This window comes from Neopsephotus bourkii, unplaced genomic scaffold (genome assembly GCF_033783945.1).
Source record: "Neopsephotus bourkii isolate Nb327-2 ecotype Australia unplaced genomic scaffold, CSIRO-AGI_Nbou_v1 NB_1287, whole genome shotgun sequence".
In the NCBI taxonomy this organism is placed as follows: Eukaryota; Metazoa; Chordata; class Aves; order Psittaciformes; family Psittacidae; genus Neopsephotus; species Neopsephotus bourkii.
Genome location: NW_026901771.1, coordinates 1,886,081 through 1,909,999, shown reverse-complemented (window position 1 = coordinate 1,909,999; position 23,919 = coordinate 1,886,081). Strand labels below are relative to the sequence as shown.

Here is a 23,919-nt window from a genome sequence, read left to right as displayed (position 1 = left end):
GAACCTGATTCTACTTGGGAATGCTGAAGGCTTCTGTGGGCAGCTTCCTGTGCAGTATTTGGTTTTATTAAGAGAATCTTTATGAACTGTTTTAAATATAAGTACCTAAGAAAACATAAATGAAGTATGACTAAGTTGGGTCAGATGATGCTTCAGGGATTTTTGCTTGTTGGTCTCTACTAGGAGGTGTGGTAAATTTGTCATCAAGTCGAATATTGCAGGGGAATTTCTACATCTCAATGGAGAGAATCACTGGCTCTGCTGAGAGCCACCTGGAAAAGGTGATACCAACTTCAGAAGTTGTCACAGTGCCTCTGCAATGACTAAACTATTGCTGTTGTGGATGGTTGAACATGAGTGTTTAACCAAATCCAAGACTTATGTTTGGAGTGTCATGGTTTCATGTTTTGTGAGACTAAACCAGCCAGTCCGGAGTCCCTTGACATGTTTGAGATGGATATGGTTTTGAGTCCAGGGGATTTTGTGGAGAGGAGCGTTCCAAGAGGCATTTGGTACAGTTACTTGGGTAGCATAGAATAGCTATCAAGTCGCAAAAAGTCTGTCAGAACAGAAGGGACATTGGGCCATGGCAATGGCAGCTATGATGAGGCCCTACATTTGCGTTTCTAGACTATAACTTCATGTTAATCCGGAGGTAAAATTCCACACTGGAAAAGGTAAGAGGATATTTAAATGGGAAAGAGCTGTTTGCTGTACTCTGGGCAGTCCTAGAGCAGATGCAGCAGTCTGAGATGCATGTCCCTGTGAAGTTTCTGTTGAGAACTGACTGATGTGGTTGCTTTTGCTCTGGAGGAAGTGAGCTACAGCTGGGATTTCCTTACTGACTTCTTGGATAAATTGGCAGCCTGACAGATGCTGAAGTTTAAAGAGGATGTCAGTGTTAAACATATGAGGCAAATGGGGACTTTTGATCAGAGAAGAAACATCCATAGAGTTGCCGTTTATCACTACCTATTCTCCATCTACTCTGACTCTCCAAGGCTACAGAAATGTGTTGCATGAAACCATGTGTGCAGAGGTTGTGTGTGCTTGAGCTTCTTACGTTAAGGTTACCCTCTGTATCTGCGAGACTCCTTTCTCCTACTAGACTCGCTGTCAATGTCAAAGGGTCAACAGTAAGACTTGGTTTTGGAATGTGAAGAGCGATAAAGACAGGTTGATTTATTAGAGCTTAACTGCAAAAATCCAGCTTCTGGCTGCCAGGAGGCTCAGTGACTTGTTTAATGTGGAGACAGCCAAGTGAAGGGTTTGGGACAGACCTGGGGAGGCTCTGCTGCGAGTGCCTCCACTGAGCTGAGCACCTGCAGTAATCTGTAAACCTCGTGCACTCGTCCTTTGGTTAATGTCACCCAGTGCTTCCTTTCCTTGCCTCAAGTCATCGTGTCTGTGTGATGGCAGTTGTGTGAGGTGGTTTGACGACAGAAGCCAAGAGGAGGTAAGACAACTGTAATTTTATTTGTGACTGGTACCGCTGCATCCAGTACTTCTGTTAACTGGAAAGCTTCCAGGGTAGTGTAATCCGGAGCTGTGGCTTGGGGCTTGCAGGCAGTGCCCGGACTTTTGCTGCCATCCCACCCTGCGGGTATCCTTGTGGGCGACACTCGTAAGTGTCATTGGTCAGCACAGGTGGAATAACATGTTAAGGATCAAACCATTTCTGTAACTAACATAGTACGTGTGGAGGCTGTAATGAACTCTGGAAACAAGGCTGTGAAACAACTTGAATCTCCACTACTGCCTTCAGCTCAAGGATTAAAGACCAGGCAAAATGCTGGGGAAGGTCCAACTACTACCCTCACACTGCCAAGCCCCTCTAACCTATGTCCTTAAGTGCCACATCCTTGTCTGCTTGTCTGCAACTGTGTCTGAGGACTGGGTAAGTGGGAACAGAGCAGGAGCTGCTTTTGCTGGTATGCCAACAGTCATGTCTAGCTCAGTTCCACAATAACGGGCATGACAGACTTCTTGGTGTCACTATGAAGTAAATCTGGGGGTTTCAATGTCACTTCCACAGCATACTAAAGACTCAGTGGCGTTTCTCTGGTCAGTCTCAGAGGACCCTGAAGTTCTCTGTCCTTTGGTAAGGGTGGCTCTTACCTGGGGGTGGAGTTTCAGTCAGGGATGATGGGAAAGATTTCCTATTATTTTCCTTTCATTTTAAAAAGCCACATCTTTCTGAGCTTACTGTTCTTCCTTCCCCACTTCCCCAAACCCTGTATCTCTGATGTAAACCGCCTTTGGTGTCAGAATCTTAAACTGCTCATTGTTGTGGTTTTGAGAAGGCCCATTTTTGTGCTTCTGAAAGGACAGTAAAGCTTCTTGCTATACCTCAGCAGCCTGCACTGGGAATGATGCTTAAGGCTCCTGACAGGTGACGGGTCCCCAGGGTTGGTGCTAGAAGGTATTTGTGTGGGAAGTAAGACAACAAAGGATATTTGCTCTCACGGGCAGAAGAAGAGTCTCTGTTTCTGTTAGTATTTCAATATCGTGGGCAATTTCTTCAAGGCCACCAGTATCTTCCCCTCCAGTCACCATGGCAAAAATCTCAATCTCCAGTTCAACCTGCAAGCCTGCAGCCACCTAGCAGAGACAGAGGGTTACTTACAGGTAAGGTGCACGTTTCATATACAGTCTGTTCCAGAGGTCTTTGAAGCTGGTTCGTGATCCTTATTTTCTGATGATATTAAAGACTTAGTACCCAGCCCACAGGTTTGTGCTTGCTGGTCACCCAGTATCTGTTTCACTAGAAAGGTCAGCCCAAACCAATGTCTTCACGTGGCAGCTTGAGAGAAAACTGCCAGGGGTTTGTATTTTTTCCCCTTAAACTTCCTTTTAGGTTGCAGAAGGAAAAAGGGAATTGGGGCAGCTGAGAATCAAGAAGAGAGGACCTGCTGCAATAGGACAAGGAATGGTTATAAACTAGAGGGGGAGATTTAGGTTGGATATAAAGTTCTTTTTACTGTGAGGTTGCTGAGGTGCTGGCACAGGGTGCCCAGAGAAGCTGTGGCTGCCCCATCCCTGGCAGTGTTCAAGGCCAGGTTGGACACAGGGGCTTGGAGCAACCTGCTCTAGTGGAAGGTGTCCCTGCCCATGCCAGGGGGTTGGAATTGGATGAGCTCTAATGTTCCTTTCAACCCAAACCATGCTATGATTTGAAGTACTGATTTGTGGCTAGGGCTCTGGACTAGGAGGTTTCATGTGCTTTCTGGCACTGCCTTCTTGCACAAGTCATTGTTTCTCGATTCCATGCCTGTAAAGGCATTGTCAAGAACATTGCCTGGTATGACCTGGATACTGTGGGGATACTGACCAGCACAGTATTTATTCACATACAGGTGAAGAGAGAGACTGAACAAAAGCAGAAATGTGACAATTTAGCATGCTGTGGTGCTTTGCCATATAAGACTTGAGGTGGAGAATAGCTGCAAGCAGAAGAAACAGTTGAGGGAAGAGTTTAGTTCTTGAAGGTATTGGGACAGGAGATGAAGCTTAGGTGTAGAACAGAGCAGATGTTTGTTCTAAATGATGGGAAAACTCAGGTAGTAGTAGAGTGTCCCATTTACTTCTAGAAAAGCTCTCTTGAATCTCAGTGTTTCACCAGTTGCTTTCCACTGAACTTCACCCTTTTGCATTCTGGCACAGGCTGAGACTGGGAGTTCATGGAATGCTTGGTTGAAGGCAGGAGAGAGACAGTGGAAGGCAGCATCACTTTAAACAAATCATGTATTCCCTGCCAGCTTTATTCCCAGCCAGCTGGTGGGAGAGGAACCCAAGATGGCCTGAGGATAATAAAAAGCCAAGTGTTGTTTGTGTAACCTACAGGTCCTGGTGTGTACATCACTCTCAGTCCTGTGTGTGGCGGTGGCTGCTTCACCCGAAACCTGTCAGAGAGAGAAGAGAGTAAGTTTGAAGCAGCTGTTTCTGGCAGGCAGGAGGCATTGCTGGGAAGCAGCCAGTCTGCTCTTCCTCTGCTTGTACAGCCAACAGCAGAATGTGTTAGCTCATTCTTCCTGTCATAGTGTATGACTTGGGCTGCAGCAGTATTCACAGACTTCTCCCCAAGGCTCAGGTTTCTAACAGAAACACCCAAAGGAACCAATGAATGGGGTAAAGCGAGACTCCAGAGACCTCTTTACACTGCCTGGTCCTTACAGCAGCATGTGAAACATCAGCATGCTCAGCCTGCATACACAAAGGAAACTGAAGTGCACATTACATCTTCCTGGCAAACATCTGTGTGTTGCACACCCAGAAGTCCTACACAATCTTTATTTAATGTCCTTTTATATGATTCTATTGCAGGTGGCCTGATACCAGTATAAATTGTGTGTAAATAATTTCACAGTACCCACTAAGGCAGTAGTTTCACTTCTTCGTTTCTCATTGATCGTTTCACATCTCTGCAGCCCTTTTGTGCACACAACTTTCACTGTCCAGATCTCTAAAGGTCACTACAGCAGATATGACCTCTACTTTTCCAAGGCTCTGGACTTTATCCTCTGGTTTTCATCTCCACCTGAAGAACAGTTACCAGCATGTGCTTGCACCAGAGGTTGTTAAAGGAAAGACAGTAGAAGAGGCATTCCTAGTATATGGCTCCATCTTATGGAAAGCCCTGGCAGACTTCTAAACTGGCTGTCAGAATTCCTGTGCTTTCTCTGGAGCCTGGGCTGTTATGAGAAGCTGGACTAATTTTCAATAGGATGTCCCAAGTTTAGACTATGATAGAAACAATTTGGAAAGCAACAGTTAGTTACTGTTCTTGTCATAGAAAAGCTCTGACTGCTTATCTCAAGGCAGACATAGCTCAGAAATGCCATGCAGGAGTTTGCAGCTTAGCTCTCCTGTCAAAGCACTGACTAAAAAGCTTAAAAACTAGCCTGGGCTTACCAGAATCATGGTGGTATTTTCCTTGACTGTCCTTACTGCTGTCCTTAACCACTGCTAATGTTGCAGGAGAAAAACAAAGACTATCACCACTGCTAAAGGGAACCAGCTTCTGAATGACCTGGACTGGTCTCAGAAAACAGACAAATGGGTGAGATTGGCCTAAATAGCAGCTTTCAGTTAACTGATAAATAAAACCAGAATCTCTCAACCTGCAGGAGGTCACTGAGGGCAGGGAGGCGTGAGAGGCTGACAACAGAAAACTTTGGTGGGCACAGCTGTCTTGGAACACAGCAATTTAAAAAGCTTGGTTTTGGCTTTGGGGCTTTTGAGCCATCTGAAATGAAAGCCTCCCACCAAGTACTGAAATTCCTGAAGCCAGCTGGTGGGATTATAACAATTCAAATGTGGCTATTTTGAAGTGGCAGACCCAGAAGCTGTAAGGACATAAGAAACCTGTTGTTGCAGGCTCTCCTTTCAGCTAAAAAGCAAGGTACACATAGCACAGATAAGGCAAGTCCAGTTGAGCAAACTGAGGGTGAGAAAAAGATTTTGCTCTCTTTTCTGTCATGTGGATGTATGGGGGAGGACAAGGCTCATAAGCCTAAAGTAAAACCACTGGAGCTGTGCTGGTGCAAGAGTGATGGAATGAACATGTGTGCAGTGTGACTCCAAAGGGGAATTCTAGAACAGAAGAGCAATCATAAGCATTTTCTTACTGTATTTATATATTCTTTAAGCTGCAGCTGGGTAAATATGATCATTTCCTGTGATTTGTCATGCAAAGCAAGAGACAATCTGCTGGACTGCAGGCCTAGAAATGGACTCACTTCTCCTCGCCCCACTGGAACACAAGTGCAGCGCTGGTTTGAGCCGTGCACTGAATAAGGGAAATGTGTGCACAAATCAATGCTTTATTTGCCCTGTGTTCTGCCATCACTGCAGCTGTTTCTCAATGCAACTAAAAAGATCTGCGTCTGCCTGAATACAGCTCTGCCCATTTCAATTGACTTGCAGCATCCAGCACAATTTCCCAAAGCCCAATGTAACACTGGTTTCTATGAAAGACTTTGATCCTGGAACCTGAGAGCTTCAGTGACAATGAGTAAACCACCTGTATGGGCCAGGACTATGCATCCAGGGCCTGCTGGCCCTTACTGCTTTCCATCTTCCTAATAACATTCATACGCAACTACTGCTGAAGTATTTCTAACATTATTTCCTCTATCCAGTCATTATTAAATGATACCAAATGTAAGAATAGCATTTGTTATCTCCCATTAATCAGATCAGAAGGCTGACAACAAGCAATGCATACTTGGACAGTTAAAACCCAAGGTACTAAAAAAATCAAGCTAACCTTGAGAAGTTCACACCGACATTCTTCAGGATCACTGTGGCTGCATAGGTGCAGCCTTCCTTTAGTATCCCAAGTGTCACGCTGGGTGGAATGAGGTGGAAGCCACTAAGCTGCTGTCCTGATGCAAGGGAAGATGTGTTGACCTTTCCTGCGACAGGATCTTCTACCTTTGCAAACAGAATTAAAATGTTAGATAATAGAGAAAGTTGATGGCTGTCAAGGTAGATTTGGAGTTAGCCTACATTTGACTGCTGGTTGCTCATCCTGAAGAATTGAGTAAGAACTGAAGAGGCACTTTGAGTATTGTCTGCAAACTTAAACTGGTTTGAGTTTTCAGACTATTAAGCCATTGAGATGTCTCAGGGGAAATGGGAGAAGTTCTGCTCTTCTGGAGTTTTCATGTGGCTGCCTGGTGCAGTTTGGACTAGCAGCTGAGAGGAAAGGTACTTTTACAATTGCCAGTAAACTTATACCATAGAATCATTTAGGACCTTTAAGATGACCGAGTCCAACCACTACCTTTGACCTGCCAAGTCTCACTATGTCCTTAAGTGCAACGTCTGCATGGCTTGTGACAACTTCCAGGATGGTGATTCCACCACTGCCCTGGGCAGCCTATTTCAGTGCTTGACAAGCTTTTTGGGGAAGAATTGTTCCTTATCCCCAGTCTAAACCTGCCCTGCTGCAGTTTGAGGCCGTTTCCTCTTGTTCTATGGCTTGTTCCTTGGGAGAAGAGACCAACACCCACCGATAAGGTCCCTCCTGAGCCTCCTCTTCTCCAGCCTAAACCCCCCAGGTCCTTCAGCTGTTCCTCATCACACTTGGGCAACACAGCTGGTGAAGGGTCTGGAGCACTTCCCTGGACCTGCTCCAGCACCTCAATGTCTCTCTTGTAGTGAGGGGCGCAGAACCAAACACAGGATTCGAGGTGCGGCCTCCCCAGTGCTGCTGGCCCTACTTTCTCTGATACAAGCAAATAAATTCAAAATACCTTCCAGTATTGCCCCAGAGTAAAGATTTTATGCAAAAGAGATGACCACAAGGATATTAATATTAAGAAAAAGTATGTTATTTTACCTTTTTATTTGGTATGGAGTTTGGTTTTCTGCCCTGAAGGGATGATGGTAATTTAACTTTCTCTGTTCTTGGCTGTCCTGCAACATTCACCAGCAGACTCTGAACTTTATGTTGTAAGGGTGTCTCTTGCGATGTTGCAGCCTGGTTTAGGCCTGGACAAGAAAGATATCCAAAAGCACAAAAACCTAAGCATCATGTTAAGCATGAGCCTGAAATTCTTCTTTAGATAAGAGCTTTATTTTCTATGAAAATATTTGATCAGCACAAGGACAGAAGAATTGGTCTCATTTTTATTTCAGTGGTCAAGAAACCCCCAAATAGTAGTAGGTAATTTATGTAACTAATAAGCCAGGTTGTACTGTATTTATTAGAACTAATCAGTGGAAATTTGCAATGAAGATACAAACACCTGTGGAAATGATTAAAACCAGAAGTGTCAGTACAGAAACTTAAGCACTAAAATTTAAATCAAAGCCATTGCTATTCCAGAGGCAATGCTGCCTCTGCCATCAGCTGTACAGAACCAGGCTGCTCAAGTCAGATCTGTCTGTTCATATAACAACAAATTCCATTCCAGGCCCCAAAGCAGTACAGCTTCATCAGCACAACCAGGCAGGAAGCACTGTCTCTGAGCAGGATTTGTTGTCTTGAATGCACCAATTCATTCACACATATGACTTGTATGTGTGTGACTCTGGGGATAAAATGATCTTGGCTACCTTTTAATCATCTTTGAACTGTGCTCTTCTCCATAATAGAGAGTCTGAGCATAGGGATGATCAGAGCAACTTAGATCTAAATACAGCTTCTTTTGCTTGACAGCCTAAGACTCATGTAGTTTATGGTAAAGTCTGATAACCTCTTAAGAGAAAACACAAGACAATTATGGTAGCTGTCTTCTCAGGAGATGAACAGCTGAATATTTTGCATAGAAGAGAACAGTTTTTCTGTTTGGACTGCAAGGCTGTGTTTAGCTGGAATGACAAGTCTTGTCAGTTAGTCATTGTGAGGAGGCAGAAGTGTTACTTGAGAACAGCTTCTTCTCTAGATTCCCCTCTAATTTCCAGACAACAGAACTGCAGGTGGTGGAGAAAGGCTTCCCATCTACACAGCTGATGGCCCACAGCTTACAACAAAAAACCCTAAGAATGGACATTAGGGAAAAAACCACCAGCATTTCTTGTTTTGCCTAAAGGTGAGCAACATTTATGCTTTGACATTAGAAGTTAGCGTAGTTTTGGCATCTCTCTCTCTCTACACACACCCCCTTCTTCTTGCCCCTCCTAAGGTGCTGCTCCTTTCATCACTTACCATCTGGCTATGGAAGTACAGGTGAGTACTATGAATTATGCATAAATAACAGAGGAAATCTGGGAAGTTTGAACAACAGCTTGTTGCCAGTAGTGGGCAACACTCCCACTCCTAAGAAAGTGTAGCAGAACGAGTGGAAGGAAAGGGTGAAGGGAAACTAACTATGGGATGCAAAGAGAGATTTAGCAAGCATACACTGCCAAAGTTCAGCTGGTGTTTGGTGCCAAAGGTTGGGATCAATTAAAGCAAACTAGTATCTCTCCAGTGGTGATCATCCAAAGCTGTCACTACAAGCAGATGCATAAACAGAGGGAACAATAAAAGTAGCAAGGAAAGCAAAACTGAACAGGGATGTTTCAATGGCAAAGACTATTCAATCACAGCAAACTGTTCTGGAGTGTTCTGTTACAGATCTCCATGGGCAGGAAAACTTAGCTTGTGCAATTTTTTTTTTAGGAGAGAAATTACTTCTTGGATTTGTCTGCAGCTCTACCCATCACTCCCATGTTGTTCAGCAGTTTCCTAGGGTGAAGGAGAACATCTCTGCCATTAGTTTTATACCTCTCTTCCTTTCTGCCAGTCTTGCATTCAGATGTATTCAGGATGCTGAGTAGAGACAGGTGGATTTAAGTTTCTATTGTAAATATTTTGTCAACAGTTATAAGAAGATAGGTATTAGCCTGCTCCAAACTCTATTCTGGAAGTCAGCTTTACCTGTTGTGCTGCTGGAACCTTTATTTTCTTTGGAATGAGCCTGCAGCAGGTGGTCAGGTGAAGGTGAGCGATCACTCACGGTACTGAGACATTCATCTGCTAAAGGGAAAATAATGGAATACTGTGAAAAGTGTTTTTTATAATCACCATTTTCATAAACATATGAAAAACAATTCACGAAGTCTTAGGCATTTAAATTTAGACAACCTTTGAAAGCTGTCTGCATGTGACACACTGCTCCACTGGGCAATGGGGATCAAAAATACATATCTTGTGATTAGTCATTTCTTGTTTTCTTTCTAAGTGAGCAATAAGCCTTAAAGGGCTAATGGGCAATGCAACACAGGTCTGGTAGTAATTGCAATATGGTGATTCAAAATGAGGAAATGTGGGAATTAGTGGGGGGCTGAGAAGGTCCTGTGGAGGACTGCTTCCTGATAAGACTCTTTGCTATATATGACTTTTAATCTCACTATGTGATTTCAGTCATCTGTCAGGGCTACTTTTCAAACAGAACTGAAGTATTCCTCTCAATGCTGTAAAGCTCAAACCTGAGATGATGGTTCACTCTTTCACTGTTTCCCATCATCCAGTCACTGTTTTCTTTCTATATGCTCCAAACTAGCTTTAGCCTGCATGTTTCCTATTCCACATCACTTTTTTTCCCAGTCCCCAAGCTGCCTCTCTTACCACTGAGTTTCAGAATTCCATCTCCCTTTCTTTTTTTCCTTAAAGTCGGACTAGTGCTTTTCTAAACTCCTCAGTTCTTGCTCATCAAGAATTATGGTTTATTCCACTGAAGTTTTTCTTGAGCACTTTGCCTCCACCCACCAGTCATTCATAGTACAGTCATTCAGCTTTACGTCTTAAGCCTATGGTGCTCCCACCTCAGTGTTGTTGGCAAAGGCTTCACATTAAATGTAAAAGTCTCATAAACCACATTTATAGTAGTGGATTAAACAGGAACATTCCCAGTTACTAGAATATGCTAATCTATACTTTTAACTAGTTAGAACACTGGTACGATGTTGACCGTGGAACTTGGCAATCTCCCCAAAAACATTCTTGCATTACATAAGTTTTGGCCAGGGAAAAGCCCACCTTCATCTAGGAGACTGAATTTACACAGTTTACTTGGTACTGGTGGATCTCAATGTCAGGGAGTGCTGCTGGATAAGTTTCATGTATCAGAATAGATACAGCCATTGTGGTTCAAGTAGTTCATGTGTCAAAATGACTGGGAATCCATAGGGTCAGTGAGACAACTGGACAAAACAATGAAGAAGATACTGAGATGTTGCCAGACAGCAGTTTACCTGTACTGGGTTCCTCAATTGTCTCCAGAGGTAAATTGCCACTTTCCTGTTTTTGAACTGGAGGAAGTTTCCTGGACAGTGCTTCCACATCAGGAAACTAGAGGAAAGTAAGAAAGAGGGTTTAGATCTCCCAACTAAACACTCAGGAAAAAAACCTCAAACCAAACCAATGGGTGCAAAGTGGTGACTATAAAAAAGATATACATAAGTAAACCTAAGATTCCAAAGTACTTTTGTGAGTATGCTTTATGCACTTACAGCATTTACCAAGTGACACTACACTAGGAAAGTTCCCAAAGCTGCTTTTAACCTGGGAGGGTGTTATTAATTCCCTTTCTAGTTCTGAGCAAGAGGTTTAAAAGGGGTAAGTGAAAAGACCTGAGGTTCAGCTTCTGCCCCAAATCAGACTCTCCCCTGAGTGTATGTAAGAAATCTTCAGAGTTTGTACTCAATAAACATAACAGCATCTCCAAGATATGTTCCCTTGGACAATGGCATAATTCTCACCATTAATTCTGCCATAACCATCCTCTCTGTAATGGTTTCTTGAGATAAACTGAGGCTGAGAAACAAACCCAACACTATTTTTGTGGGAGCAGGGCACCAACTACTTGGCCTAGCACAAACTCCCCTGCTTTTCAGCTACATTACCTTTGCTAGGAAAAACTCCTTGCTGAATTCTGATTCAAAATACGGAGGAATTATTTTGTATCTTATTGCCATCAAGGACTTCTTTTCTTCGTCAAGTTCTTTCCTAAGCAAGTTGTAGCATTTTTGGTAAGGAAAAGAAAGAAAAGCATTAGAGCTGAGTTCACACTGATTTTCAGTGTTACATTGAAAACATTGAGGAATGGAGCTGGTAAAGGCAAGCAATATTGAATTATATTCTTTCTATTTGCAATTATCTCAGTGATAGACCAACAACAGGCTGGTCTGTCATGCCCAGACAATGCCCTCCCCCAGCTATGGTGGAGATGATTTATGGAGGAGCTGACCAAAATGCACATGGACAGTGGTTGGCTGTTAAGGAGAGCTCCTCCTCAAAACATGCTCTAGGTGTCTAAAACTTATGGAACACATCTGAGACTGCCAAAAGCATTTTCTCAACTTTCCACCAACCATTTAAATGAGAATGGGCATTTCAGATGCATTGCTAAAACATGTAACACTAAATTAATCCGATTTCCTTATTTTATCACAAAAAACCTTGATGTCTCTGTGGATACAGAAAAAGCTGTTCAAAATTCAGAAGATAAGATTCATCAGAGTAAAGATCAGTTATGGTTTCAGCTTGATTTACTCCAGTTTTTACAATGCTATAGTTTCACTGACTTGCAAGGTCTAACATCAGCTATGAAATCATCACACTTAATGACACTGACAATTTTGACACTGGCTTTTAGAGCCTGAATTGCACATGATGTTCTTAGGTGCTGACCCACACACACTTAAAGCAATTCTTTAAATAGTATGCAAACCAGTGTAATATGCTGTATTAGAATATAAATCTGAAACTATAAAAGCTTTTATCTCATGCAAGTCAGAAAGTAATTAAGAAGTAAGGAAGAGAGCTTCATTTTCAATTGCAATTTAACCTTTTGCAAATGTAAGAAAAAGCAAGTTTCTGATTATATTGGTTCATCACCATTTCAAGTTGTGTTTAATTTAAGAAAGACAAAATGACCTAAAGAGATGTCAAGATAGTGATTTTCATTTTGTTGTGAATTAATGTGTATTACTGGTAACTTTCTCTATGTTAATCCTTGCTCGTGTACCGGATTTTCTGTTTCAACCTTGTGGCAAAGATGAAAAGCAGAATCCTGGGCTGCATGAGGGGGAGTGTTGCCAGCAGGCCCAGGGAGGTGCACCCTTCCCTTCTGCTCAGCCCCGCTGAAATCACACGTGGAATTCTGTGTCCCTTTCTGACCAACCTGGCACACAAAAGGGCTACAAAGCTGATTTAAGTGCTTGGAGGATCTTTCAACTGCAGAGAGTCTACAAAAGAGAGCTGTGAGTTTTCCCTTGAGAAGCTTTGAAGCACCCCCATGTGACAGACGTGCCTGGGATTCTATTTGAACAGCTGGGCTTACCCAGTGGAATACCCAAATCTTAACCTAATGTATCAGCATCTGAAACTATTCACATAAGTCATTTTCCACGCTGGTGGCAGAACCAGAAAGCAGAACACAGAGCTTCTGACTTCAGCCTTGTTTGAATAGTGTAAGTTATCAGTAACACTGCTCGGTTTTGAAAAAAAAATGAGAGACTTCATCCATCCATTCATTCAGTAGTTCTGTTACAGAACACCCATTATTTGCTAGCAAACCACTGGGCCATTACCCAACACCCAGTGAAATCAGTAACAGTCTTGCCAAAGGCAGACTTAAGTTGGCTCATAAAATAAGTAACTTTCTGTCCTACTAATGCTATTACCTGTTCTCTTCTTTTCTCCTCTGCCACTTGGACACTGGTGTTAGTCCTTCCGGGCTGGATGATCAGGGAAGCAAAAAAAAGGAGTGAAAATGAGAAAACTAGTATCATGTTTTATAAGCATGAACATATTTACAAGATAAGCCCAGAAAATTATGAGAGTATGATTTGTTAACATCTCTGGTGACTCCTGGCTTGGACTTTGATAGTTGGTACAAAACTGTTCACTCATATCTATATACATATCATATATAATTTTTATTATATTATTCAAAGTAACCTTCAAAATCTTTTTCTAACAGACTTTAAAGTATCTTTCAGATAAAGAGGCACAGAGAGACAAAATAATCATAGAAAAAGGTAGTATAATGTTGTGATATGTCTAGAGATGTAGGTGCCAGTCCTTCATGACAGCCAATTAAGAAAACTGCCTTGCCTATGTGCTTGGTTCCATCCTTTGTGTTACTCACATTTGCATCAGTTCTCGCTGGTCTGTCCTACCTGAACCTCTGCTGCTGGTCCTCTCCTTGCGTGGTGATTGTCTTCGCTGTGTGATACTGTCGAGGAGAAGCCACTGCCTGTTCATACAGCTCAGTTATGTGAGCTGCAGGGTAAAGAGTGTTATCGAATGTGTGTGGTCTGCTAATCACTGCTAAGTGGTATGAATAAAAACCTTAGAAGGATATATTTTTAATGCATCTTTCTATCACTTGATGAAAACCTAACAGATCCTGTACCACTGTGAGGGAAGGGGCAGAAAGAACTTAAAAATCAAGTTCTGAACATTAACAGACAAGAAATCAAATAAATGTAGAAAGCACAAGAAGCAGATTCATACCCCCTGTATTTCCTGAAATATCTTTATCATCCATGATAAGATATATCTTATCGTAAGAATCTTATCATAAGAATCATATATCATAAGAATCATATATAATAAGATATATCTTATCACCATAAGACACAAATCAAATATCTGTCAACAGGAAAAATTGCTGATATTCAGTGACTTTCTGTCTGGGGAGCAATGTTCCATGTCTCTATCTCCTACTGAAGAAAGTAATGTGGGCTTTCAGGAAACCTTATTACTCTCAGCTTACTTAAGTTGTGCTTAATTATACCTCTGAAGCAGCCATAATCAACACTTATGGAAGGAATTACTAGTTCAGTGTGTAGAATGGAGAAAAGCCAGTCTTTCCTTATTTAAGACTGTGACCAGCTCTGGGGCTTTAATAAAGAATTTCCCTATCCTCTGACACCGTCTTTTACAAAATGTGTTTACTTGATGCTTTGAACCTAAATAAATTTCCTTCGTTGAAAACAAATTTCTGTGGCAAAACTTAGGAGATTAAAGTATTTGAGTGATACAATCCAATTTGACTATGACAATGTATCTCAGTGTTTCAGTGGATTCGGGCAGCTTTTTCACCATAGAAGATTTCAATTTCTCTGCTTTTTCTATTTTTACCTTTTAAAGGTCTTTTCTTTCCCAGTATCATCTTCATTAACAATGTTATGTTAAAATTGCACCTCCATTTAAATCAGGAAACTGGGGAGCAAGCATTTGTTGCAGCAGTTTTCATTTACTTTGCACAGAATGCTTTTCTTAACAAGCATAAATATTCTTGACAACACAGGAAGGACAGAAAAATAACCCTTTAAAGGCTGGCATCACTATGGGATTGAATACTATAACTTTTGCTATGGAAATGTGAGTCAAAATGCCAAATACACATGCCTAAACATAGGAATTGTTTTCTAGAGGTACTGAAACATTAATGCTAATAAGTTTTAATCACGTATGAAAATCATAGCAAATTATCTAGCACATAGACAAATTCACCTTTATGTTCCTCCTTTAAAAATAATACTACAGTACTTTAAAAATTACTATGATATTTTACAATTTAGAAAGATATTCAAGTTTTATTACCTCTATCACTGAGATTTTCAATTGACTTCTCCCAGTTAGGAAAGGACTGCAATGAAATGGAATAACTGTGACCATCTGAGAAACAGACTTCAAAACAACAGCATCCTGCTCAAAGGACTTCCATCCTAAACACGTGTTTTTACCTGAGAATGTGACTACAAGACTGGAGGTATTTCATCGTGTTACAAAACATGAGGTGGCAAAAAAGGAAGTACAATTTCCCTGGTCTAAAGAGGTATTAATTTCCTTCTTGATGACCTACTTGACAGATAGCTTTGTATTTTGTATGGTTGCTGTTTATTAAATCAGCTAAGCCAGTTCATAATCAAACTTGAATCCGTCTGCAAGGGATTTGAACCAGATCTAAAACTCATGGTCACAACAGGAAGTCAAATGGAACAAGTGTCCAGCAATTTGTAGGCTTCATTACTGAGGAGCAGTCTTGTAGTTGGCTTACAGTAAAGTCTTTGAGGGTAAGCAACTCTAAACTAAGCCGTTTCCTTTATTCTCATGCTATCCCTGAAAACCGGAGATCCTATGACCAGGCAGTCTAGGTTGTAACAGAGATAGGGAACAATCAAGACTTGTGAGGAGTGTGACACAGATTCCTAGGTCACAAGAAGGTCCACAATGAGACTCCACTGCTCAGAAAAGAGTTGGCCAGTGTGAAATCTGTACCTGGAAATGTGCTTATGGTAGCCAGGACAATCAACAATAATTAAGTCACTAGATAAGTTCATTGGAACCAAGCAGCATGTGAGATTCAGCACCTGGATCTCATCAAAACAAATATAAAGAGGCAGGTGTAGTTACTGACACATCTCTTCTCTATGTTCCTCTTTCCAGAGAATTTGTGAGCTCCTTTCAGGTTCTTTTGCTAGATACTTCTTTTCTCTACTCTCTATTTAAGACTTGTATGTCACTTGACAATAGTGAGCAAAAAAAAAATACATACCAAGGCTTGTAAAATAAAAAAATAGGCTTTAATTTCAGCAAATTAAATTGCTATCTTGGCTAAAAAGTTCAGAGACAGATTCTAGAATAAAGTTAAAATAACATTATAACATTCTAGAGTAAAGTTAAGATCTATCCAGAAAGCCAGGAAAAGGAAATTAACAGCATTTAAAACTGGAACAATTTCATTCCTAGTATGTTTTCATATTGAGACAAGGTTTAAAAGGTAGACTGTAAGGCTAAGATGTGTTTGTTTGCTAGAATAAACTCACTTTAGAAAGGTCAATGGAAGTGAATATTTAAACTAACATGGCTAGATAGCATTTTTCAAGTGCCAGATTTTTTATTTCAGTATGTCTGAATGCACTACCTGCATGTTATTTGATTAAGTGGGAATAGAAGTATTTGAGTCTAAAAAAGAAAATGATGTCTATTAACTACTAAAGATTTAGGATGTGAATTCATAGCATGCAAGGTACCAAATTTGAAGGAACTTGTAGGAAACAAATTATTTAAAGAACTGAAAGAAAGCAATCTGATCACTCTTTCCATAAGATGTAAGCAGTGTTTCTCTCATTCATCCTAATTCATTCCACCCACTTCTGTTTCTTTTACCACTCATCTCTCACTAACCTCACTATTTCCTGACTGCTATCCCAAGTCCCTCTTCCCCTATTTAGCCAGTTTTCCCGTTACTTATTCTCCTCCTTTTCTTTTCATGCTCTAATAACCTGTGCAAATGAGCAGAGCACCTTTACCCCAAAATACAAATGCTTCTCAGCAGTAATAACAATATTCTTTCAACTTGCTTTCGGATTATCTCAAAAGCAGGGCTTAAGCTCTTACCATGGAGGTGGCTGTGGTTGAAACAGAAGTCTCCCAGCTGCAATGACAACAGACCGGAAACATTCTCGTCTTAATGTGGGGGAATATACGCATTTCAGTAATTTTGGCCTTTGTGTTTCAGAATGATTCATTCCATAGAGCCAAACTTCTGAACTGTTTTGAGGGCTGCTACCCCAAAATGGCAGCAGTGCCATTCAGCAGCCCAGCTGAATACCGAGTGTGTCTCTTGCTTTACCATTAAACTACGGCAGAGAAGCACTATGCTTTCCTGGCATTTGCTATTAATAGACAATGATGTGTTTTAAGACTGATACTTCCAATACAATACAATGGTTTTGTTGGAAAAGGAAGTTAAAAATGTAATTTTTCTCACTGTAACCAGTTCAAGGAGACTTGCAGCATTCTCCTTTTCCTCTTCTGTTCGTGGTTCTTTTACGTTCATTTCTTCCAGCTCTTTTTCCTGCTTTAAAATGTTGTCTGTATATTCCTGGTGGAACAATGAAAAAGCACAAAAACGATGCAGATGTTTTCTTTGCATAGGTAGGCTTAAGGACACATACATAGGGAAAAGAGTTTTTAGAAATAATCATAGAATGGTTTCAGTTGGAAGTGACTTTAAACATTATCTAGTTAACCCTCTGCAATGGTGGGCTCCTCAAAGCCCCATCCAACCTGGCCTTGAATGTTTCCAGGGATGGGGCACCCATGACTTCACAGGGAAACCCGTGCCAGTGCCACACCACACTCACAGTGAAGAATTTCATCCTAATATCTAATCTAAATCTCCCCTCTTTCATCTTAAAGCCATTGCCCCATGTCCTATCACTACATGGCCTTGTAAGAAGCCTCTCTTCAACTTCCTTGTAGGTCCCCTTTAGGTACTGGTCTCCTTGGAGACTTCTCTAGGCTGAACAACCCCAGCTCTCTCAGCATGTCTTTGCATGCTATTTCTCAATGTCATAAAGGTCCCATCTACCAATTTTTGTGAATGGATTACATAAATATTTAACAGTATGCACAGAGAAATAGCTTTTAGGTCAAAGAGACAAGTACATGCTGAGAAAGCAGCATGTGAAAGCTTACCAAGGACTCTGAAGACTAGCAAGACTACTGAACATGCAAGAACTAACACAGTAAGGACACCCAAGAGTCTGCTGAAGCTCTACCATACCAACAGCACACATTGCAATCCACAACAAACTGTGTGACTTGAACCACATCCAATAGATACCTAGATGTCACTTGTGTGTCAGTGTGATCCCTTGCTTCTGAGTAGGCAGGTAGGTTTGGCTTCCCAACTGTTGCAGCAGCCTAGGCAAGTACAAGTGAGCATACAAGTGTTCCAGTAAACTACGTGAGCTATGTGAGTAAAGGAATGTGTCGGGTAAATAGCCACTATTAATAATAATCAATGATATTATTAAGATCAGCTTAATGAATAAAGGGTGTTCTAACAAACCTTTGTGATCTCCATTTCCTTCCTATTTCCTTCCTAACTCTCATGGAAAATTAAATTACATCACCAGAATTGAAAAATTAGTTTCAGAAAAAAAAAACCTGAGGGACAGGGTCTTTCTTTGCCAGAATCACACCAAGTGCTACTTAAAAGAATGCTGTAGAAGCTCAGTTGGATGGAAAAAAAGGGTCCTTAAAAGATGTTGTCCTAATACACCACTCTGCTAGAAAGCTACACACAGTACCAAGCTTTATGACAGACAAGGTTTGCAGAACCGATCTCTCCAGTTCTTTTTCATTCCTTTATACCTCTTATATCTTGAAGGAGACAGAGGAAGGGAGAATACCTTTTTCTTTAGATCTTGATTCATTTCTGAAAAAGTGAATGTATTTACACAGAGAATAGGTTTCACAAGAGGTAAGTAGAACAGTTGAGCTGCTTCAGAAATACACTTTTCTTAGCGCACTTGTCTATGTATGAAATGTTGATTGTTCAAATGTAGAAAACTTTTTTCTTTGCCTCAGGTATATACTGCAAATGCGTGTCACCCAATTTGTTCTCTGGAAGAATAAGTAAATATGATTGTACTACCTTGAGGGAAAGCTGCAGCTTTTCTCTTAGTTCATCATTGAGTGGCTTGTACTGGAATAGCTGACGGATTTGCAGTTTATGAGGACATTTTCGCACAGGTACTGACAAGTGTGTCTGCTCTTTGGATTCAACGCAGAGACCTCTCCAAATATATGTTCTGGCTGAGGGATCTGTGATCTTTCTCTGAACATAGACAAGAACAAGCAAAAGAGAGCAAGAGGCTACTTATATTACTGGCTAAATGCACATACAGCAATATGTGTCTCATCTGAAAAGCACATGCTCTCCTTAGAGCATCACAGCTCTAGACGATAAAGCCAGTAGATTCCTGGCCACAATTTATCTGGCAGGATGAACTCTCCTGAAAATTACTATATTCCCTCACTGAGTATAAAAGAAGCCCAAGAAGACTACATTTTCTCTGACACAGCCTACCCCTTGCTTGGTCTGCTTAAGAAACTAAACTTAATGTCCCACTGTTTAGAGCTCCATTTCACAGTGACAAACATCTGTTGCTTAAGCAGGGAAAGATAATTTTGGAGAAATTGTACCTCAGGAGGAGAATATGTGTCCTCTCGGGTCCTTGGCTGCAGATTTGGGGGAACAATACTCTCTGGTTCTTTCTTCATTTCCCAGGGGGAAGCTTCAGCCAAAGGGGTGAGGACAGTAATACTTAAAACACCTGGTTTAAAGGCAGATTTTTCCAAGAATCAGTTCAAATCAAAAAATGATGGACAAGTGTCTCCAACCTCCAGAAGAATATACTCACTGAAGTGTAAAAAAAACTCTTACCATCATGTAGTAAAAGTCCATGTGAAAATGTGATTCTCGTGGCTACAGATACTATCGTATCGCTGAGGTGATTACAGAATACTTGAACTAGTTCAGACACTCTGACTCTTTAACAACAGACTGCCTACGCTTCTTGATCTGACTCTTAGGTGTTGTATAGTGTGTGTACTTCACAGTCTAATTACTGGATGGATTCCACTAGATGATGATTTGTTTTTATTGTTCTGATTAATTTTAATGTTCATAAAAATATTTTTCCAACCCAGCCCCAAAATTTACTTAATCTACTATTATCTACCTCAGAAGTAGCCTTCAAAATGGCTATTGTCACTGAGGTACTGCATCACAATGATACAAAATTGTGAAGCTTGCTCTCAAGGCAAATAGAGCCGGTAGTGTGAGAGGTAGAGTGTGAAGTCTGGAAAAGCAGATGTGCTACCATGAAAAATGACAGCCAGTTGTGAGCAAGTTTTCTTGACTGGGATTTTCACTGGGAAGGTATCTTCTTCATCTTCCTGATCTTCCCACCTTCTGGATCTTTCTGGCTATCTCAGTGCCCTTTTCTCTTTACCCATGGCAAAATTATTTCATTAAGTTTTTTTACAATGGGGAACCAGTCATTACTGTGAATAGAAGTAGCACTTAAAAGTGTACAAGACCTGGTAAGACCAGTAGGTGGGAAAGATGTTCTCCAAGCTTATGTTATAAATCTTTGAGAAGAATATACCTTATGGCTTGAAGCAAACTATCCTTATCATCTCCCCCCATAAGCAGGGGAAGCATATGTTGTCTTGTTTGTTTTCTTAGGACCTTACACCACCACAGTGCATTTCATAGAAGCACAGTATCTCCAACTAACTTTGCATTGATTAGCAATCATGTTGGATGTAACTTCTTGTAATGCTACTACAAGGTGGTTGGTGCTATGTACTGTTGTGTTTTCCCACGAGCTCCTTTCTCATGCTTCACCACCAGAAGCGTGGGCACTTGCCTACATGGGGAAAACCATTTTGGAATTTCCTGCCTAAATAGTTTTGAAACTTCTGACTCCACCTTTGCAATTATTTCTGTTATTAGTTTGTCAGAAAAGTTTCCTACCTGGAAGCTCTTCTACAGGATCCTGCAAGACAGCAGCAGCAGGATCACTATAGACCTTGGCCAGATACTCTTGTACATCCCTGTTCCGTAGGATCTCAGTTCCAGAACCATCCGCTTTGATGATGAAGAACCTACACAGCCAGCCACAGACTGTATCAAGAAAATGGGACTCCCACTTGATGATATCAAATGTGGAAATAGAGAGTACTGAACAGAGGAAGCACAAATTTATGAACCCTGCACAAATACAGAGTAATGAAGGAAGTGTAAACCTAGGAATTCACTGCAGGTTACCTGGGGACATGCTCATCATAAATGATGGGTTTGTTAACTTCTTGGAGTGCTGCTGCTGAACTTCTGTCCTCCTTGTCATTGGAGTCAATGCTAGGAACACACACATTTGTGCTGCCATCAGCCATGACCTATAATAGAAATTATATAAAATTACTTGAGTTATATGATACTATTAAAAGAGTAACTTGCTGCTGAACTTTAATATGACCTAGCTAAGTGAAAGAGACAGAAAAACCATATTTCATGTTGAACAACCTGAAAAAGAAATGAAGAAGAAAACTGAAAACACAGTGAAAAAGGCAAAACAAACACTTCTAGGAAGATGTGCCATATCATAAACACTAATATCACATGCTGACATTTAACAATGCTCAAGGACTGTTAGTTGTCAAACAGGGCCATGCATGTTTACGTTCCACATTCATCATACATATCTGCAGGCATCAGTAGGCAACTTCACACAAAAGTACTCACTTGCTGGTCAAGTCAGGTAACAGTATACTCAGCCACTGATGTATCTCTATGAGGTATATATGTATCTATGTATATACACCAACACACAGAGAGATATAAACAAATATATATGTAATTGTATATATGTCTATATGTTAATATATTAGTTAATGACCACACAGCACATACATATATAACTATATATAGATATATATACAAATATAAATGTGTATATATAAATATGTGTGTATACATACGTACAGGCATGGCTGTATATATAGGTATATAGGCAAATGTGAATAAATATGTATACACCTCTGTATGCATGTGGATATATGAAGAGATATAGATGATATAGATACAGATTATATACTTGTATCTGTCTACCTATAAATATATATATATTTATAGAGGGAGCCCTTTTCAGACATTCATTCACTTTAAAAATATGGTCTCAGATTATCTTTCGATAACACTGAGTGAATTTCTACAGTATATTCTTTCTTGAAAATACTATGTGACTACCAACTAACATGTCATTAACATACAAATAAGGTAGCTAACAACGAATAATAACCTAACCAGAAATAATAATGCCTTTGGAAGACACGGTTTAAAACAGGGTGATTCAAAGGGCAGTCAATGAACTAACTGAATCTGACATACCCACCCCACACCTTTTTTACTGTAGTCTCAGGTGTGACTAGGACAGAGGAAAACTGATCCTATTATACCTGTGCCTGGTTGCTGTCTCTACCAAGCATGCAGAAGGTGAGAACTGGATAACAGCTGATTGTAACAGCAGGCAAGGCAGGATCCAAAAGCTGGATGCCTATCATATCTGTGCACAATGAGAAGCTTAGATCCATGAGCTGTTACAGGTATTTTATCTACATGGTTACCCTCTCTATCACATGAGCACTTACCCAATGAAAATACGGTCCTGAGAATAAAGTAGTGGGATGATGTAAATCAAATATACTCCATTAATGGCAAACCCAATGAAACTTGTTTTCCCTACAGTTATTCCTCATGTCTGCATCCTCTCATACTGCATTAAATCTCATTTTTCTTACTACCACTCATACCCCCTATGATTACTGCTCCTGCCTTCAACTACTCCCACAGCCTCCTCAACCCCCTTCCTTTGTTCCTTAAGTATCAGCTGAGAAAAAGCAGGACGTGCTAATGCCGATGCCAAAGCAACTTCCATGCTGCTTTGAATTCCATTGATTTTATAGGAACTTGCTATCTTTGAAATTTCTATCCCTCTGGTTGATCAGTTCAAAATTTATTAGGGAGAGATTGACCTATATCATAGATTATACAAGCACTGCTTCTTCAGCCAAGTTAAACACTGTTACAATGAGTATGTCCACAGGAACCTCAGTGCTGTTTCACAGGAATATGGGAAACTGGTAATGATTACAGTTGCAACAACAGAAAGGATACACTAAGGATGTCCCATCTAGAAGCTTTAATGCGAACCTTACTTAGAAAACAGTATGCAGGTCACAGACACTTAGATTATGTTCCTGGAACTCAAAACTAAGCACTAACCTAGCTTAAAAGTATCTCTTAGATGTGAAAGGATCACAGGACAAACAGTATGATTTTAAAGACTGAATCATTCCTTTTTACAACATTTGCCTTACCAGGCAGATTAGGGTGTTTCTATGGACTTTCTGAAAAGCAAATGCCTTCATTTGCAGAGCTGATTTTTTACTCTAATCCAATTCATGCTAATTAAGGTTTGCTTACAGGTGAGGTGAACTGAAGATCATGTGTTTTATTTCAGTCTCTCTAAAAAGGGGAAAATCCCAAAAAAGGGAAACCTATCACATACTCAAGAAGCTGTTCCCTTCTGGCTAGCTAGGCTACTTTAAGTATTACAAGGCTTAAAGCTGACTATGAGAGATGTTTATGAGAAAAAAATACTTAAAATTACTTGTTCCCTTCCATTTATTTTACCTTGAAAATATTTCCTTCAGTATCCACCATCTCACAGACAGTGCTGGAAGTGTGTTTCATAATGTATCTCCCTGGCTGTTTTTCTTCTTCCTTGCTGTTGAAATTGACAACTTCATGGGTATAAACTGCTGAGCAATCTTCATCAATGAAAAGGGATCCTGTCTTCGTGGGTAAAACCTACGACAGTAAAAAAGGGAAGAGGTTCAGTCCTGAAAGGTGAAATCTTCAGTCCAGAGGTGCTGTGGATATGAAGAACAGACGCAAATCAAGAGGAGAGCTTTCAGACCTTCATCACTGAGTTATCCAGTTCTGAAAGACTGAAGGGAGAGAAAGAAGATAAGGTCCAGGAGGCAGGTTGATGTTAGTCTTTGTAATATTTTTATTTAACTTAGGGAGATTTAAGGTTGTGATTTAA

General features: G+C 40.7%; 1 protein-coding gene across 1 annotated transcript in view; it reads right to left on the bottom strand.

Moving 5' to 3' along the window:
* Positions 1 to 1,457: 1,457 nt before the first annotated feature.
* Positions 1,458 to 23,919, bottom strand: part of SPAG17 (sperm associated antigen 17) — a 95,462-nt gene continuing 73,000 nt past the window's right edge. Inside the window, exons 31-47 of the mRNA XM_061365393.1 lie at positions 23,505 to 23,681; positions 21,081 to 21,208; positions 20,787 to 20,917; positions 19,448 to 19,578; positions 18,897 to 19,079; positions 17,223 to 17,336; positions 15,050 to 15,095; positions 13,618 to 13,720; positions 13,120 to 13,173; positions 11,338 to 11,440; positions 10,687 to 10,783; positions 9,371 to 9,469; positions 7,346 to 7,497; positions 6,269 to 6,435; positions 3,842 to 3,902; positions 2,457 to 2,601; positions 1,458 to 1,647 (exon numbers count right to left, since the gene is read on the bottom strand). Coding sequence (XP_061221377.1) covers positions 1,511 to 1,647; positions 2,457 to 2,601; positions 3,842 to 3,902; positions 6,269 to 6,435; positions 7,346 to 7,497; positions 9,371 to 9,469; positions 10,687 to 10,783; positions 11,338 to 11,440; positions 13,120 to 13,173; positions 13,618 to 13,720; positions 15,050 to 15,095; positions 17,223 to 17,336; positions 18,897 to 19,079; positions 19,448 to 19,578; positions 20,787 to 20,917; positions 21,081 to 21,208; positions 23,505 to 23,681 — 2,028 coding nt within the window. The 3' untranslated portion in view covers positions 1,458 to 1,510. The remainder of the gene's footprint in view (positions 1,648 to 2,456; positions 2,602 to 3,841; positions 3,903 to 6,268; positions 6,436 to 7,345; positions 7,498 to 9,370; positions 9,470 to 10,686; positions 10,784 to 11,337; positions 11,441 to 13,119; positions 13,174 to 13,617; positions 13,721 to 15,049; positions 15,096 to 17,222; positions 17,337 to 18,896; positions 19,080 to 19,447; positions 19,579 to 20,786; positions 20,918 to 21,080; positions 21,209 to 23,504; positions 23,682 to 23,919) is intronic.